At 37.0% G+C, this 20075-nt stretch overlaps 1 protein-coding gene across 2 annotated transcripts in view; it reads left to right on the top strand.

Annotated features, from left to right (window-relative positions):
- Positions 1–20075, top strand: part of ALCAM (activated leukocyte cell adhesion molecule) — a 212635-nt gene that overhangs the window by 155069 nt on the left and 37491 nt on the right. For both annotated transcript variants that reach the window (XM_065913576.1, XM_065913575.1), the window contains exons 3-8: positions 2419–2638; positions 8895–8959; positions 10331–10418; positions 11314–11496; positions 16711–16838; positions 18534–18666. In XM_065913576.1, the coding sequence (XP_065769648.1) occupies positions 2419–2638; positions 8895–8959; positions 10331–10418; positions 11314–11496; positions 16711–16838; positions 18534–18666 (817 nt within the window). The remainder of the gene's footprint in view (positions 1–2418; positions 2639–8894; positions 8960–10330; positions 10419–11313; positions 11497–16710; positions 16839–18533; positions 18667–20075) is intronic.

Raw genomic sequence — 20075 nt, 5'->3', positions numbered from 1 at the left:
AAACTTCTGTGATTATCGACATTTCTGATGCCCAGGGAATACATTTCACCTAAACTGAACTGGCACAATGGCAGTGAAAACAAGCAATAATGGCAGGTTTCAAACTGTTAATGAAATAAAAAGCTTCAGCAATAAACTGATGAGCTATATTTGAAGTGCCATATGCTCTGAAAGCAGTCTTGATTCCCTGATGCAGTATACAACCTCTAATTTAATGTAGCCTGAAAGGCAAAGAGCAGCTTTGGAAAGAGTGAAAGGGAGCGAACCCAGAGGAAAGATGGATTCATTCCTCTCTTACTGCATGGTAATCTCCCTGTGAGTGGAGATCATACCTCCCTGCACACCACCCTACCCCACTCCCACTGCTTCTTCACCAGCATCCACCTCTGTGCCTGGTACAGAAGAAGCATCTGAGACTGTCAAGAGTGATATAACATAGTCATAATGGAGCCAGGCAGTGAAGCTCCAGTCTTGGCCCTGCTGAGATACACTGGTTGGGGCTCTGGACCAGTTATTTAACCAACCTCTGTCTCCATTGTCTATAAATGAGGCCAGTATTATGTGTAATTTACAGGGTTGTTATGAATATTAAATCCATTAATGCACAGGAAGCCTGAAGAAAGTCCCCTGGTTTATAGTTAAGTGCTCAAAATGTAATAACTGTCATTTCTTGCATGAGTGAACTATAGAAATTTAAGATACTGTTCTAACATATTTTTCTTAATGAAGGAATGATTTAGTACAAGGATTTGCACTGTAAACCTGTAACAATATTAAAAGATTTAAAGAGAATGTTACTGATGTATTCAGATATTCAACCAACTGAACCTTTTGGACTCCAATTTTAGCTTAGTAATTGTCTTAGTCACCTTGAGCTGCAATAACAAACTACCACAGACTGGTAGTTTAAATAAACAGATGTTTGTTTCTCAGAGTTCTGGAGGCTGAGCAGTCCAAAATCAAGGTGCCAGCCGATTCAGTTCTTGAAGAGGGCCCTACTCCCAACTGGCCAATACCTGCCACTTGCTGTGCACTCACAGGACCTCTTCTTTGTGTTTTCATTGAGAGGAAGCGCTCATGTGTCTTCCTCTTCTTATAAGGGCACTAATTCCATCATGAGGGTACCATCCCCAAGACCTCTTCTAAACCTAATCATCTCACAAAGGTCCACCCTGGGGGTTAGGGCTTAGACATACAATTTTGGGAGGGTCTCAAGCCTTGAGTTCTTAACAGTAGTAAATAAAATAATTTTTTAAATGTTACTTCTCTTAACACCTTGAAATTTGTCATACACTTTAACATGTTTTATTATATTTTATTCTCTTCAAGACCTTGTGAGGTTAGTAGCAGAGAGTACACACATGTGTGTTCAGTTGCTCCGTCGTGTCCAACGCTTTGCAACCTCATGGACTGTAGCCCGCCAGACTCCCCTGTCCATGGGATTCTCCAGGAAGGATGCTGGAGTGGGTTGCCACGCCCTCCTCCAGGGGATGTTCCCGACCCAGGGATGGAACCACATCTCCTGTGGCTCCTGCATTGCAGGCAGGTTCCTTACCACTAGTGCCAGCTGGGAAGCCCCAAGTAGAAGAGAGATTGGCCCTTATTTTAGATTGTTGTTATTAAATAAGAGAATGTTTGTGAGAGCAAAGGAAGAAATGAATTGTATGTCTCAGTGCTCTTGGCATAAGTGTATATGCCAGATTATATTTTATTCTGATAATAAGTTTTTGTATGAAAGCCCTCTGAGCTAAGTTTTATGACTCAGATAGCAAAAGCATGGGTTTCAGTGATTAATCGGATTCTATTGCTTTAATGGACATGATCCTTTTGCAAGGGCAAATATACTGTTCCTCCATGAAGATTCATTAAACTATGTTATATGTAAAGGTCAGCTGTGTCAGTTCTGACTGAAACTGAAAAGTGTGGGCACATAAAGTATACAGATTAAAGTAACGAGCATGCTAAAGATAATTGCCTAGGATTTCTAAATGAGTGTTTGCAGCTCAAGTGTATGTTGCTGTGATAGTTAGCTGAAAATCCTTTTGTAACATAACACAAAACACATTTGTTTTCACCTGTTTTTCTTTTGTATTAGACATAAGGCCAACCCTTGTCAATTTCAAAAGAGATACCAATTCTATCCTTCAGATGCAAGAAAAGATGGGATCCCTTAAGCTCCATCCTTTCATGTTTGTATACTTACCGATGCCTGTAAAAGAGCTTAAAGTTTTTCCCTTACGAAGAGTGATCCTTTGTAACCAAAGATTTATGTGACGCTCATATCCAAAATTACTCTTCTTGGACAGAACTACAAATTTTGATGGAATAACCTGGCCAAGAAAATTTTGTTGCTCTGACTGTAATTCTGAAATGTCTAAATATGCCTGTTTTTTAATGTATTGTTACTTTAACTTTTAGGAAAAGCCCGATGGCTCCCCAGTATTTATTGCCTTCAGGTCCTCTACAAAGAAAAGTGTGCAGTACGACGATGTACCCGAATACAAAGACAGATTGAACCTCTCAGAAAACTACACTCTCTCTATCAGTAATGCAAGGATCAGTGATGAAAAGAGATTTGTGTGCATGCTAGTAACTGAGGACGACGTGTTTGAGGCTCCCACAGTAGTCAAGGTGTTCAGTAAGTAGTCCGAGTGTAACTGCTAAGTGGGATTGATGATTGGTCCTAGAAAATGTTCTTTAGAAAGAAGGCTGAGCTCTCTGTGGTGTCTCCACAGCAGGTATCATGTAAGAGGACTTCTAGAGAGCTTCGTTCTGCTCATGCATGCTGTCAGTGAGAAAAACAAAAAGCTGAAGTTCAAATAAGAATTTTATCTAGCAAAGAAGCAGAATATTATTTTATTTGCAGTGAGGGAATAAAAGAATATTCTGTTGTTTTGTTGGATAAAATTTCCTGTGATATGAAGCGCTGTTAAATAAAAATGAGCCTGTGAAGTTTTACTTTCACTGACATATACAAATAAATGTTATGTGATAGATACTAATACATAGATACATCATATTGGGTTGGCCAGAAAGTTCATCGGGATTTTCTGTACAACGTTATGGAAAAATTTGAACATTTTTGATATACATATTCATGCATATCAATGCATCCATAAATATGCATTAGGCTAAGCCATATAAAATTTCCATTTTGATGTATAACAATAACAAAATGCAAGCAGGAGACCTAAGTTTTCTGTATATGTATATGTGTACACACACACATTCTGACCTTAAGCACTTAATACTTGTTGATTTACATTCTGAGAGTTTTCAAGTGGTTTAGAAAATTGCCCTAAAATAAAGAAGTTCACCACTTCTTTATGTGGTGTATGTGGAATCCATCAGGGGGGAAAAGTAGAGTAGGATTGGAAGAAGAGAAAGTTGTAAAGAAGCTTGGAATAATTACTGTAGGTTACTTTGGCTAATGATACTATGTAGTTAATGTGAGGGTGCAAATAGCTCTGCAAATAAATGACTTGAGAAGTTCTAATTAAAATGTTTTATCTTTTAATATTTAAATAAAATATCCCACCTTCATTACATCATAATATCTTAGAAATTACAGGGAGAAAAATAGGTCTCAAAGGCTTCAGAATGCCAGTCTTTTTTAATTAGGGAAGAAGGTCTCACTTTTTAGTTTTTTCCAGTTTTCTGATAACTTGACAGCACCTAGAAATTATTGAAATAAACAGGGAAGAAAGAAAGCCAGAGGGCCTTGCTATTACAGCAAGTAACCTTGGATTTTTCCTGTTCCTCTTGTAATAGCCCATGCAACTAAGTAGGACAGTCCCTTAAGCATTTATATGGACTTCAAAGCTCCTTTGGGCTCACGACAAGGATTCAAAGAGTGCTTATACAATCAAAGAAGCCTTTGTTCTCCAGAAGAACCGTGTAAAAGCATATTACATGTTTCAGCTGATTACCTTTCAGCTTAGAAGGCACTTTCCAGAAACCATCAACTCAACTCAGTTATTTTATGGATCAAACCAAGTACCACGTGTTTCTCAGTTATGCCCCTTTCTAGTAGACACCCCAAATAATCTCCATCCTGTATTTGCCAAAGTTCCATGTATTTTTTCTTTCCTTTTATTTCACTTTTATGTTATTAGGAAGATGAATTTTGCACTGCTAGAAACACTTCTTCTAAAGAGAGCATCCAAAATCTTTTAATTAGGCCATGATGTCATAAATATAAGTATATAGGAATGTACTGCAGTAGGTAGAGATTAAGTCACATCACTCTAAAGGTTATGTGTATTGATGTCATTGTCACATTTCTTGTTATTATGTTAAAATTACCAAATATCAAGACAGTTGAGAAAGAAGAGACAGTTGAGAAAGAAACAAGAAAGTTGAGAAAATTCAGGTTGTTCCATTTTCAGAATACAAATTTTAGAATATAATTTTTTAAATGCCCAGAAGTTCAGTTGGCTTAATTCGATAAAATTTGTAAGGGATATCTATGATTGTAAAACCAATCTCACACCCTGCATACAATCAGCTCCCGCTACCTACCCCCTTCTCTTTTGAATGTTGTTGAAAACAAAGTGATTCTCAGAAACAGAATTTGCATTCCAGGCTCTGGGCCAGGGAGAATTTAAATAGATAAGTTATACATTTTTGAAAAAGGGGTTTTATACTAGAAACTGTGGGACCCTCCAAGTCCAATTAAATAAACAGCACAGCTCATGATAAAGAGTCTGCAAAGAGCATATAGGGACTTTGCTTTTTTTAAAAATAATGAATTTACTTTGGATCGTTATTTGTGAAGCAAATAGCAGCTGTGACATGGAGGCTTTCACTCTGTGCATGTATATATTGCAGTCACTTAAGAGTTACCAGGCTCATCAATCAGTCCTCTGTTTCCTTCTGACGAGTCACCTAGCAACATGCATTGTGTACCACAGAATGAGTGTGGTTAACGTGAGCTAATCCCAAATCAGCTTACTGCAGAATGTCCGCCTTATAGGCAAAGTCAAACTGTTTTCGTTCAAAGTAGAGGCCATGAGTGATGACTTTATTACTCTGATGAAGGTTTGTTTATTCAGTTCTAAGCTATATCTCTCATGCAAGAAATCATGCCAGTAAAGCAGACCAGATCCAAAATAAGTCTCCTGCTTTGTCACCAGTATTAAGGCACTTTTGTTTGTTTGGTAGTTAAAATGGCACTAAAATCAGACCCTTTGCGTTTAATGTACATTTGAAGTTAATAAAACTATCCCTTAGCAAGAGCAAACCTTTAAAAGTTCTCCCAAAGATTCATTGTTGTGACTGTGCAAAAGTCTTAGAGGTTGAATGCGTGCCCAGAGAGCCAAATGGCTGAATGGCTGTCGGCGGTATAATAGGAAAATCACTGAACTGGTCATCAGGACATCTAGCTTTGTTAGATCTGCTACAAATTTCTGACCTTGGACAAGTGACTTCCCCAGTCAGGGCAAGGCATGCGAGTCTCTCCTCGTCCATAAGTGAGTTTTCCCACTCTGTTCCTAGGATTCTCTTGAGGAGCTAATGAATAAGGCTGAGGAAAGTGAGGAGCAGCTTCTACTTGATTAACTAGAATTCTAGTCACTCAGTGTTTCAAAGTTTTTTCATGATATTTTGTTCAGGGGGAAAAAAAAATGAGAGAAGGGCTTGAGCACTAAAAAGCCTTTGAAAATCACAATCCAGCCTAATCTTCGGCACTGGAGTGTGTGGTGTTAAAAGGAAGATTATTTCTGTGACTTGGAGTCTGGTGTCTACCTGGACCAGCCAGCTCTTCTCCTAGTAATGGTTGACATCACAGTGTTATTTTAGAGCTTTCATTTGGACACTGTGCTCAATATTTATCAGAACTGAGCATCCCTCTTCAAACCTTCCCTGTGAAAATTATTCAACTGCAAGCCACTTCTTTTTTTTTTTTTAATGAAAGAAGCAGAAAATAACCCTTTCAACAAATGAGGTCTACCCTGTATATTTCATTTTGATCCTTTAAATGTAAAAAAAATAATACCTCTTCCCATCTCATAAGGAAAATAAACTATAATTTAATGTTCATAATGATTACTTAAAGTAGATCAAGAGGTGATTGTCGAGAAAATACAGACAGAAGCATCCTTGACTCTCTGTAGCCAGTACACCTGCCTCTTACTCTCTTCCCATACCAAACTGAGCTGTCTGTCCTCTGTGTGGCTTTTGAGAATAACTCTAGTGCATTGTGGGTGATATAGAACAGTTTTGTCTTCATCACTTCATCCTCACCTGGCTGTGAAACCCTTGACAAAATTATTTTAATAATGCTAATAAATTTGTGACTTGACTTTTCCTTTCAATTCTATACTTAGTTATGAATCCATGAATCATATTAAGATGTAATTCACATAAAGCTTTTTTAATCACTTTGGAATCAATATGCAATTTTGCTAAAATAGTACACATCCTCTTTTATGGTCCTCTAACCGACACTCATCGATTGTTACACGCTGATATGAAAGTTACCTGCAAAATATGTATTTAATATGAAATGTTTGAAACAAAAGTTTGAGAAAATAACTCAAAGAAATGCAATTGCTATTAGCCTTACTTTCTCAATATTCAATATGACTCTCTCTTCTAAATAGAAAAATGAACAACTGTACAAAGAGAACTAAATTTTAAGTATCCTTTCATCAGGTTTCCCTGGGTTTGCTGCAGCTTTCTTTTATTGAAATAATAAATTTTAGACAGTGTTTATGGAAACAAGTGCACATGGACATGTGGAAAAGACCAACAATTTGAACACACCAGTATTAACAGTTACACAGTTTATAAATTACAGTAGAGGAGTATATTCTACATTAGAGGAAATATGTGTCTAACCGAGTTGTCATCTGATTTTCATGAACTAGACATTAGTGCAACCTAACAAAACTGCCCACTTGCACTTTCTATTAAAAATCTAATATTTTAGAGGATCTTTTCCAATCTATATGTATATTCCAGGCATAGATAGTAACTGAAGAGAAACAGAAAACTATTTTGCTCTTTTTTTCTTGTTAAACTTGACTTTTAATCAACCACATAAATTAATTTAATACCTTACCTCTTTTGAGCTCTGAGAGTGGTGTCACTGAGTGGCTGACTTTAGTTTCCAGAGAACTTTCACTTACTCAAACCCCAAGATTTTCGTTCTGTTTAAATATTTTGGATGCAGCCCTATCGCAAAGGCATTGAACATTTGCCATAAAACACTGGATTCTGAACATAATTTAAGGTTTTATCAATAACTCAAGTTGTAATTATGAACATTAATGATTTTGTTTTAAAATAGTCACAAAATTAAGACTTGCTGATGTGTAGAAGGCTACATATTTCCCAGAAATTGCTATTTATTTTGAGTATTTTTTCAGTTTTTCGTAATTTTTGGTCACATTCTTAGCAGTCAGGTAGCCAGATCACTTCTTATTTGTGTTAATGTAATTGTTTGTTATTATTTTCTATTTTTCTATCTTTCTTTTACTTTTTAATCTTTCTTATATTTTCTTTTCAGTCTGTGCATTTAGAATATAGATAATTGCTCTTCAGGAAGCTGTATCAAGAAAATTATATTTCTAGAGTTAATAGTAAACAGGCCTCCTATAATTGAAGTGCAAGTTCAACACATAGGCAAATTCACTATTATTATTCATTGTTCTAACTTCTAATATAAAATAATTGCAAAGGGAAAATTAACTCTGGATATTAACTTGAAGAAGATTACATTATTTTTGCCTGGAATCTTGGTGATACCCATTTTGCTATTTCAAAGACTTTTTGTCTTCTTTCATGTTCCCTATAATGATCTGGTTAGGTAATATGTGTCATAACTGAGTTCCAAACTGAATAATAATAATAGAAAAGCGAGTTTAGTTTGGTAGTAAAAGTGCAGTGATGGTAGACAGTGAGATTATGAAAGAAAGGATAGCTGGTTGTCTTTATTTATTTGAGAATAGAATAGTTGTCCATAAGACTAACAAAAATCAATGACAATGTGAGAACATATCCATTTTCTATAGACTAATTCTTAGAGCTAATAAGACTAATATAGACTAATTAATAAGTTAAAAAATTCATCAATGATAGACAACTAAAGGCTAGAATAAAATAAGTTTAAATAATACCATGTTGATCCAATTTGTAATCAGTTTTTCCCAAAGCCTCTATTAGAATATATGCTTATAGAGCTTCCTATGTTGAAAATGCCTCTGTCCATTATCTTAGGTTCCAAATTTGAAAGATTTTCTCACATTTATAGTTTCATAATATATCTTCACTTAAAAGACCAGGTTTAAGATAATAGGAAACTTGAGCTTCTACATCCCTTAACCACTATATATTTCCCTTGATTTTAGAGCAGTGATTCCTAAACTATATGTGCCCCAAAATCCCCAATGGAACTTGTTTTAAAAGTAGGTTTATAGGATTTCCCCTAGATATTATGATTCAGTTGGCCTGGTAGAGCTCAGAAATCTGCATTTTAAATAAGCGCCCCTGTGATTCAAATTCATGTGAACTCCAGTTTTCATCTAAAGAGTTGGAAATTATTGGTAAGTAGAATGTGCACAGGGTAATCAACGGCAGATAATATCTCCTCTTTAATACATTAACCTCTGTTACCATCTGAACCATACTCACTGTTATAAAGCATCCAGAAGATGTTACCAATATTTTATTCACAGAAGTAGTAAGCATTTAAAATAATACTTAATGTAATAAAGCAAATATCTGGAATGGGTAGCTAACCAGATTTCTTAATTATAGATTATATGAGAAATTTTTATTGTGTTGCTTATTTTTCTACTTTGAGTAAATTAATTATTTTTCTGTAAACCAAATCACAAATGTCCATTTTCTTCTTCCATGTGCACTTAAAATATTTCTCTGTTTAACTTTAGAGCAACCATCTAAACCTGAAATTGTAAGCAGAGCCCCATTTCTTGAGACAGACCAGCTTAAAAAGGTAAGAACTTGTTTTTGATTGATTGCCTTTCCTTAGCCTATTGTTGAATGCCTTTACTTGTCCTCAGATGCCAGGACAAATAAGATAGACTTTGCTCTGTGGAGTTGACAGTGTTCCAGATACCAGTCAGAAAGTCCACACAAGGTAGAAAGGAGACAGAGGGGAAGGCGTGGTTATTTCTGAAGGGAGGAGAAGGAGATGAGAGTTTCTTTTTTAAAAAAGCGTAAGTCTTTCTTGTTTGAATGAACTGAATGTTTAATGAAGTCATGGTAGATGAGTACATTTTCTGCACACCACAGACAGAAAGGGCTTTCCAACAATATGAAATAATACCATGTGAAAGGAAGTGGCATGGTTGGGAAACACATTATTTGCACTGCGGGAATTTTGGATGCTCAGCCAGTGGGCAAGAGAGTCCAGTAAGAGGTGAATCTCGAAAGTTAAGAGAGGCTGGATTATGACAAACCTTCCATCATGTATAATGTTTGGTCTCTATCTTACTGATAAACCATTGAAAAGTTGAAGAAAAGGGATAAGATCAGATTTGTACAATCATATTAGCAGAGATTTGAAGGAAGGACAAAACTGGAGTTCCATATGTGAGCATATCACTTGATTCATAATCTTACTTTCACTAATTAAAATAGCCCAAATTTCTTTTATTGGAGGGAAAAGCAAGTTCAAAATTCTTTGAATCAGATTAAAGTTGACTGCATAATATTATTTGATAAACACTAAATATTAAAAACTGGAGTAGGAAATGACAACCTATTCCATTTCCAGTATTCTTGCCTGGAGAATCCCATGGACAGAGGAGCCTGGCGGGCTACAGTCCACAGGGTTGCAAAGAATTGTACGTGGCTGAGCATGCACGCGCATGCACAGACACACACACACATATTAAAAACACATGTGAAGTACAGTGGTAAGGATTACAGTTCATGGTAAGTATATGTCATCTGAAATGTAGCATGAAGTTAGAGAGGCAGCCTCATTTTAACACCGTTAATGACTCTTTCAAATGCAGATCTGTCAACCATGGTAATAGCCAACGTTAATGCAGTTATGTTATTTAGTTAATGTTAAAAATGAATACTGTCAAAATGAATTGGGTAATGCTTTTAAATGAATGTGATTTTATTAATGGTGGCAGCATCTACTGCGCATTTTAAAATGGGCAAGACTATAATTTTAAACACAAGACATTGTTTTTATGTAAGAGTGCATTCATTCAGTCCTTAGTTGGGACTTATAAAATGAATGGGTCAGGAAATCACTGGAGGAGCTCTGCATCCCTTGAGGAGTCTGGGGCTTTCAAGTGGACAACCCCTGATGAAACCAAGGTTGTAATGTTTTCTCTCTATATTGCAGTTGGGTGAGTGCGTTTCAAAAGACAGCTATCCAGATGGCAACATCACGTGGTACAGGCATGGAAAAGTTCTGCAGCCTCTTGAAGGAGGTGGGTAAGAAGTGGGCAATAAATCCAGGGGACCTGTTTTGCCTTTCTCTTGTCTAAGCATTCTTTAGACTATCCTGAGCCTAAATGCATTGTCCTCTTTTGATTTATGACTCTATATTCTTTGTTACTTAAGTATCCATTAAATCAGTAAGGGATTTTTTTATTTTTTTTATTTTTTTATTTTTTTTAATTTTTATTTTTCAGTGGGTTTTGTCATACATTGATATGAATCAGCCATAGAGTTACACGAATTCCCCATCCCGGTCTCCCATCCCACCTCCCTCTCCACCCGATTCCTCTGGATCTTCCCAGCCCAACAGGCCCGAGCACTTGACTCATGCCTCCCACCTGGGCTGGTGGTCTGTTTCACCACAGATAATATACATGGATGAAACTGGAGCCCATTATACAGAGTGAGGTGAGCCAGAAAGATAAAGAACATTACAGTATACTAACACATATATACGGAATTTAGAAAGATGGTAACGATGGCCCTATATGCAGGGCAGAAGAAGAGACGCAGAAGTACAGAACAGACTTTTGAACTCTGTGGGAGAAGGGGAGGGTGGGATGTTTCGAAAGTAAGGGATTTTTTTAAAACTTCATTTTAGACCTTGTGCAGAAGAATCAAGAGCAGAGAAAATTATTTCTGTATATGGCATGTTCTAGAAGTTAATTAAAGTGAGTGGGAGATAAAATTCCCAGGATTCTATTTCTGTCCATGTCTCTGATTCATGCTTTTGAAAAGACATCTACCTCACTACATGTCAATTTTCCCTCCTGTTAAATGCAGTAAGAAGGACAAAACCACTTCTCAAAGTTGCTATGACAGTTAATTAAGGGCTGTGATTTTCCGATGAAAGATCCTACCATTAGTGTTCTTTATTTTCTTCAGCGGTGGTCATAATTTTTAGAAAGCAAATGGACCCAGTAACTCAGCTCTATACCATGACTTCATCCCTGGAGTACAAGACATCCAAGGCTGACATACAAATGCCATTCACCTGCTCTGTGACATATTATGGACCGTCTGGCCAGAAAACAGTTTACTCTGAACAAGCAGTTTTTGATATTTACTGTAAGTAACTCAACACAATTATACAATTTTAATGTATTAAAAAAAATGTTCCAATGTTATTTTAAGTCCCAATTCAAAAGCTCTTTGGAATCTATTTCCAAACTCCCATCCCTATTCCATAGTACCCAAGTAATATCTTCCTCTTTGCAAGACCTATAGAATAAATGCTCACCCATCTTATGATAGCTTTCAGCCTCTACTTTGTTGTTTATAATCGTCTCCTCTGTATTCTCTAACTTAGTCTGATTTCTTCTGTTAATTCTCCACCCTGGCACATAGTCATGGACTTTGTAGGAGTTCGGAATGCCGCCTGATGGTTTTCTGAATGAATGACAGATGAATAGAGACTTATGACTGATTGGTTTTCTAGATATGGAATTTCCATTTTACTAACGAGAAATATTTTAATAGTGCAATCAATTGCATATGTTAGATAGAATGTTGAATTCCAAGGTATTTTGTTTGACTTTATACCACAGATTTTAAAACCTGGAATATTAGACTACAAAGGAAATTTCTTGATCATCTGATCTAAGTCCATTATTTTATTTAACAGCAAAATAAGACCCAGAGACTTGCCCTAAATTAGCTTTAGCAACTGGATTAGAATGCTTTTCTCCAATGCTGTGTTCCTTCCTGTAAGATGGAAGTCAAGATAATATGATTTAGAGTAAAGATGCTGGCAATCCAGTTTCATTGCTGTTAGTTACTATGTATTTCTAGAAAAGAAGCTTAACTACTTTGTCTGTTTTCATATTTTGAAATAAGATAAATATAATACTTAACTCATGGTGGTGTTATGGAGATTCAATGAAATTAAACATCTAAAATAGCACAACATGTAGCACATTAAATGCTTGTTAGTAAGTACTATTATCATTTTTACCTAATAAGCATATAGACAAGATATATTTCAGAGAATGATACAGAATATTTTACTATTTTTAATGAGTTAGAAATTCCCATAATACTGTCATATGTTGTAGAATAACCTAATACTTCTACAACTATTTGAGAGAAAGGGTAGAAATGCCCATTAAACCTTCAAAGAGTTTTATCTCAGCTACATTTCTATTTGGGTTCCATAAAGTGAAGAATCTTATATAAAGAGCAAAACTGAAATTCCACTTGCTCTAAACATCATGAGATGTTTTGCCTTAAACTTTGTAAACAAGTTTCAACTTGATTTAAAGGCAAGGATTGAGAGGATTTCATCATGTACAGCTTATCTAAAATCAAACTATTATTTCTGTATGTGGAAGCAGAACTCTATTCAGAGATATTCAATTGGAAATAAACTATCTTGGTGTAAGCACAGAAGTACAAGATAGGAAAAGAACATCAAGATCAGTGAAAAGGATTGGAAAATTGGCTTAGGAAGGACAGAATATATGTGAATATCAGGCATGGGGAAATAGATGGGCAGAAAAGTCCTTGGATGAATAAGAAGGAAATGATTTTACTGCGGCTGGCTGTGTGGGGCACATTTGGCAGAGCTTTTGAGAAGGCACAATGTATGCAGTGCTGGCCTTCAAAGCGAAGACCCAAAAGTGTTTAAGACACAGTCCTGACATTCAAGGGGTTTCTCCAATAGAGAAGATACATGCATCGGAAGGAAATTATCAGTGCAAGGTTGTGACTGTAAGTGCCGCAGAGACTCAGTGAAGAGTCCTGAAAGTTCAGGGTCCGAGAGCAGTGATCCCCAGACTCAGTGGCGTCAGAATCCCTGAAGGACTTGCTAGAATACAGACTACTGGACCTGGCTCTCGAGTTTCTCATCCAGTAGGCGTGAGACCCCGGTTTGATTCCTGCCTTAGGAAGATCCACCAGAGAAGGGATAGGCTACCCATGCCAGTATTCATGGGCTTCCCTGGTGGCTCAGCTGGTACTGCAATGCGGGAGACCTAGGTTTGATCCCTTGGTTGGGAAGATCCACTGGAGACAGGAACGGCTACTCACTCCAGCATTCTGGCCTGGAGAACTCCATGCACTGTATAGTCCATGGGGTCGCAAAGAGTTGGATACGACTGAGCGATTTTCATTGCTCCAGGATGACTTCAGAGAAGAGAAGGAGGAGCTAAATGAAAAGTACAGAAGTATACATTCAAGAAAAAGAAATGTGATCAATTCATCTGGAAAGTTTTATAGAACTTACCTCTTTCATCTGTGTATATCTGATTCACAGTACACCTCTTTAATCTGTGTGTATCTAATTGTGCCTTTTGACACTGCCTAAGATTATGCCACCATTCCTCATTGCTGGTATTTTTGTAACAGCTTCAAAAATAGTTTTCCTGTCTATTCACCCGAAACTGCCCTGCAAGCTGCTGCCAGACATATCTTTCTAAAACACAAATGTGAACATGTTACTCCTGTGATGAAAACTCTTCAGCAACTCCCCAGATCTCTCAAGGTGATCTTTACATTCTCAATTTCAAAATGCCTTGAGTCTCCTATAGCCGTGGTCCTTTCCTTTTCCAACCTTCGCCACTTCACTGCCTTCTCTAATCTGTTCTATTTTCCAGATTCCTCCTGTAGAATACTGTGTACATTCCTATTCATATGCTGTCATGCTGTCATCTTTATTATCCAGCAAACATCTTATTTTTCAAAACCTAGCTCTGGGGCCAGCTCCTACCAGAAGCTTCCTCATCTGGTGAATCTATAAGCTACCAGTGACTACTATGCCTATGCGTCTTAGGCAGTTTTAATGTTGTTTCAGTCTTAATTTATAAATTTGACATCATCATAAATAAGAGAGTTCACTTAGGGCAGGGAATTGCTGTTTTCAACTTTGTAACTCCAGCACTATGTACTTGAACTAAACAAGTATTAACCAAATAAATGAACATAAGATAAATGGAGAAATGAGAAAAAGAAAAATTGGGTAGACCCTTTTGGTTATTATGTAGGGGTATTTATGGAGTAGTGAGATATATGATTCTTACCCAAAGTAAGTTCAAAGCAGTTATGAATACCAGATTAAGAAATTTTTATTTCAATCTTTGCTTTTTGGGAATGCATACTGCTGCTGCCGCTGCTAAGTCGCTTCAGTCGTGTCCGACTCTGTATGACCCCATAGACGGCAGCCCACCAGGCTCCACCATCCCTGGGATTCTCCAGGCAAGAACACTAGAGTGGGTTGCCACTTCCTTCTCCAATGCTTGAAAGGGAAAAGTGAAAATGAAGTCGCTCAGTCGTGTCCAACTCTTAGCGACCCCATGGACTGCAGCCCACCAGGCTCCTCCGTCCATGGGATTTTCCAGGCAAGAGCACTGGAGTGGGGTGCCATTGCCTTCTCTGAGAATGCATGAAGACTTTTAAATATCACTGTAATAGTCAAAGCACTATTTCCAAAACTGATTTAGAGAAAGTATGTGTAAAGATGTAAAAAGAGAAAGGCTTACAGTGAGGAACTGAATGACGTTTAGTGGCAATGTTTCAGATGTAGATTAATTAGAGCCTTTACAAAGAAAGTGTTGGGAGAATAGAAGGGAAGAATCAAATGCAGAATATAAGGATTAGTCATTAAGATTGGGTGACTGAGTGGATAAGAGAGGGCAAAGGAGAAAGCCAGAGTAACTGGCAGACTGATGATTTACTAATAGAGTAAAATTCAAAGTCAAAGGGAGAGCATGAGATCATTAATTTTGTTGGACGCACATTAGCGGGCATCCAGAAAGCCACTGTTAGAACTCCAACGTGTTACATTAACCCCGTGATCTCAATCTAGATCTTCAACTCTCCAGTACAGAGCAGAGTCTATTGAAGAAGGGATCCAGAGAAGCAGGGTTAAAATAAAGCAGAAAGTCAGATCGATTATGATTCCTAGCTGTTCTGGTGTCAGCTTTGGTCAGAGACGTGCTGCAATAATGTGAGACAGACCAAACCAGGCAGAGAAGGGCCATGTGAATGAGTGAGGGAGGCCTAGAGGTGGAAGGCCAGCGGGGGACAAACTTTATTTACTTTCCCACTGCACTGAGAACTGGTCAGGGAACTACCTCAGGCAAATTCAGAAAAATGAAAAAGTATATCAAGTCAATTACTCTTTAGCCTCAGAACCTTCTAGGCAAATATTCAGAAATGCCCAAGCATGAAAAAAAGTCAGAGGCAATCTAAAACAACCCTTCTGGGTTTCTTTTTTTTTTTTCCTGCCTTTAATCTTAGCAAGACAAGTAAATGATTGCAAGAGATAGAAGAAAAAACAGCTTTAAAGTCTACCACTTATTCATCTCACTTTATTAGCTAATAGCAAAGTAAGTCTTCATAGATGGATTATTTTTAGTGCTGCCAGTTTGGAAATATAGACACATGCCTCAGTAGTTATTAAGCCTTGTGGAAAAGACTCTCTAAAATAAACCTTTACATTATATGATTTCAAAATTCATTGTTCATTGTATTACCAGCTACATAACAAGTGAATATATTAGAAAGTGGGTCATTTATAACTGCCAGCACAGCCTCCTTTGATTTCCTGTTGGGTAGATATGGTCCAGTGTGCATCCAGCTTTTAATTCCTTTAGCATTCTACTGTTGAGCAGTAGTCTTGACCAAAGAATACCCTTTAGCCCTATTTTCTCCTTAAAAATGACCAAAATGGAATTTGAAGTTGCATCTTGGCTCCAATGAACAGAAAAGAATTACAAAACATTCACAGTTCTGTTGATTGTATTTTATTAAGTGTCTCCCTCTGTTCATGGGATTCATCTTTCTGAAAGCAAATCTGCTCTCCTGCATACCAAAAATCTTCCTGATATTATTTGGCTTATGTCCCTTTTTAGTTTATAAGATATTATTGTGTAATATGAGTGTGGAGGTGCCTCATAGTTTTAGTTCTTTTTCTAGCAATCTTTTCAAACTGTAAGATATGTGTAATATAGTTAAATGTCCTTATAATGAGATTATACAATGAGATTGTTCCTACTGGTCTTTTACACATAAAATAATTATGGTCATTCCTATTTCAGCTAAAGACATTTTGCTAAGAAGAAATTGATTTTTATGTTAACAGAGCTTCTTTGTAGTTTGCTCTAACCAAGATTAGTACTTGTTACAGCAAGTAGCTATTAACTTCAGTCCTTCTATAAAAAGATACATTTAAGTAATTACCATTACTAGCTTCTTGAGAAAATTGTGTATAATTTAGTCACATTATATGTACAAAGTAATTTGGTGCTTGATGAAATGGTTAACTTGTGTTTGTGATGCTTGCAGATCCCACAGAGCAGGTGACAATCCAAGTGCTGCCATCAAAAAATGCCATCAAAGAAGGGGACAACATCACTCTTAAATGCCTGGGGAATGGTAACCCTCCTCCTGAGGAGTTTTTGTTTTACTTGCCAGTAAGTGATTCAGGATTTTTACTTGAGCTAGACTGCTATCATTCTGTCCTGTTGTTTGGCAGTTGGCTGACATTAAGAATTGTATGTTCTTGGGCCGCTTAAGTGAGAAAGGATGTTATTCTTGGAGACAACGGAAACCTGTGGAACGTCCTTTAAAAGTTTTTTGGCGTATGCCGGCGCCTTTGCTTTTTTTAATTCAGTGTTAAGTGGAATCAGAGACAAAGAGGAGAAGAGCTGATCATAGGAAACCATCATGGTTGAAACTCAAATTTTCATCATCCAAATAAACTGTAAGAATCTGCTCTTCTTAAGCAGACAAACATAAAATGTAGGATGATGATAGCAAATGGTTTGCTGTGGGTTCTAAATCCACACAGAGGGTGTTGCTAAACATGTCCTGAATTCCCAGTACAGGGACACTTGCGTTGCCACTGTATTTAGCGTGATAGAGGAAAGCAGTGGGCTATATCTTGCCATCATACACGGTCATGAAAGGCCACTTTCTTAGCTTTTATCAGTGTTGGAACTGAAAGGGTTGATGTCTAGAGGATAATTTGGCTGTGTTCTAGATGTCATAGTGTTGTGGAGGCAGACTAGATGAGACCTATGTCTGAGGACACTTGCTGGCTCTCCCACAGCCTTCTCGGGTTTGTGTTTGACAGAACATTCCTTTGGGAGAAGCCATATGCAGCTCGTACTGCAGGGGTCTGTTCATAATGCCGCCCACTGCTTGCTCAGTAATGCCTTAGACTATCAACCACTGACTACTCAGAAAACCAGTATAAGTGATTTCTTTTTACTTTAAGGAGCTTCCCTAGTGGCTCAGATGAAAAGAGTCTACGTGCAATGCAGAAGACCCAGGTTCAATTCCTGGGTCAAGATCCCCTAGAGAAGGGAATATCAACCCACTCTAGTATTCTTCAGGCAGAGGACCTGATAGCCTACAGTCCATGGGATCTCAAAGAGTTGGACACAACAGAGAGACTAAACACTTTTCACTTTCACTTTTATACTTAAATGTTGACAGAAGATTCTATATATCCTAATAAATTGACATAGTGTTTTTGTCTGATATGCAAATGAAAATTTGAAACTAATTACGTTTCTACCTTGATTTTCAGGGATTACAGAGCCAAATTTGTGTCTTAGTTTTATGAGTCACTATGTCTTTTGTTAATATATACTCCTAATACTCAAAATATATTTTTTAATTCTTAGTTCCTGGTTCTTTTTTCTTTTAAAAATTTCTTTTCTCCCCTCTTCCTTCCTTCCTTCCTCCTTCCCTCCCCTTCTACCTCTCTTCCTTCCTTCCTTTTCTCCCTCCTTGCTTTCTTTCTTTAATTTGAATATATTTTATATTTTCTTTTAAGCTCCCTCAACTCTTTTTGTCAAATTAAGAGATAAATGTAAAAATAAAATATTGGCTATTTTTTAATTTTACTTTAACACAAGCCATAATGTCAAAATATATGCCATCAAAACAATGTAAATTACCTTCTCAATTTCCTTAGAATCAAATTATCAATTATTTTCCCAGGATTCAGATCATACAAAATCTAATATCATTTTTCCAATCAAAGAAACATGTTCCTTGTTTTTCTTATCTGAGAAAAATGTCATTTTTATCAACAAATACAGCTGTTCTTATTGTAGCTACCAAGTATAATCATCTGATGTTTTTGCCTCTATCAAAAGGGACAGCCTGAAGGAATTAGAAGTTCAAATACTTACACACTGACAGATGTGAAACGCAATGCAACAGGAGACTATAAATGCTCCCTGGTAGACAAAAGAAGCATGATTGCTTCAGCAGCCATCACAGTTCACTGTAAGTCAATTTATTCTTCTTTACTAACTTCACTTGAAAGGCCTTTTCTCATAGTCTAACTCTGCTGTCTTTTCAAATAAATTGCACTCTATTTTCTTAAATAATGTGATTTCAATAGATATACTAGAGACCATCAGAGTGAACCCAAATTTGGTCCTGCCATTAGAGTGGTAACATCTGCATATCTGATGTTACCCTTTGCCCTACAATATTAAATATGTCCTACAGTGTTAAAATCTTGAATGGATCTATTAATTGTAACTGTTGGGAGTGATAAACCTCTGTCTTCTATCTAAATGTCTTCAATTTGTGGTATTAACAAAATATTCGTGTGCATCTTTTTTGTAATATTCTTTGGCATTGCTCTCTTTGGGATTTGAATGAAAACTGACCTTTTCCAGTCCTGTGGCCACTACTGAGCTTTCCAAATTTGCTGATGTGTTGAGTGCAGCACTTTAATAGCATTATCTTTTAAGATTTGAAATAGCTCAGCTGGAATTCCATCACCTCCACTAGCTTTGTTTGTAGCAATGCTTCATAAGGTCCACTTGACTTTGCACTTCAGGATGTTTGTCTCTAGATGAATGATACCACACCATTGTGGTTATCCCAGTCGTTAAGAACTTTTTTGTATAGTTCTTATGTGTAAGTTCAAACTACCACACAGCTGTGCTCATTTCAAATGATTCTGCTCAGTATCCTTCAAGAAAGGCATCAGCAGTGTGTAAACTGAGAACTTACAGGTTTACAAGCTGATCTTAGAAAAGGCAGAGGAACTAGAGATCAAGTTGCCAGCATTCGTTGGATCATAGAGAAAGCAAGGGAATTCCAGAAAAAACATCTACTTCTGCTTCACTGACTAAGCTAAAGCCTTTGACTGTGTATTCACAACAAACTGTGAAAAATTCTTAAAGAGCTGGGAATACCAGACTACTTTACCTGCCTGCTGAGAAACCTATATGCAGGTCAAGAAGCAACACTTAGACCTGGACATAAAACAATGAACTGGTTCCCAATTGGGAAAGGAATACATCAAGGCTGTATATAGTCACCCTGCTTATTTAACTTATATGCAGAGTACACCATGCAAAAGGCTGCACTGGGTGAATCACAAACTGGAATCAAGATTGCTGGGAGAAGTATCAACAACTTCAGATACGCAGATGTTACCACTCTAATGGCAGAAAGTGAAGAAGAACTAAGGAGCCTCTTGATGAAAGTGAAACAGGAGAGTGAAAAAGCTGGCTTAAAACTCAACATTCAAAAAATGAAAATCATGGCACCCAGTCCTATCACTTCATGCCAAATAGATGAGGAAACAATGGAAACAGTGACAGACTTTATTTTTTGGACTACAAATCACCTCAGATGGTGACTGCAGCCATGAAATTGAAAGATGCTGGCTCCTT

Source organism: Muntiacus reevesi, chromosome 21 (assembly GCF_963930625.1).
Source record: "Muntiacus reevesi chromosome 21, mMunRee1.1, whole genome shotgun sequence".
NCBI lineage: Eukaryota > Metazoa > Chordata > Mammalia > Artiodactyla > Cervidae > Muntiacus > Muntiacus reevesi.
Note: the sequence above shows the minus strand (reverse complement) of the source record. Positions and strands in the feature narration are given on the sequence as shown.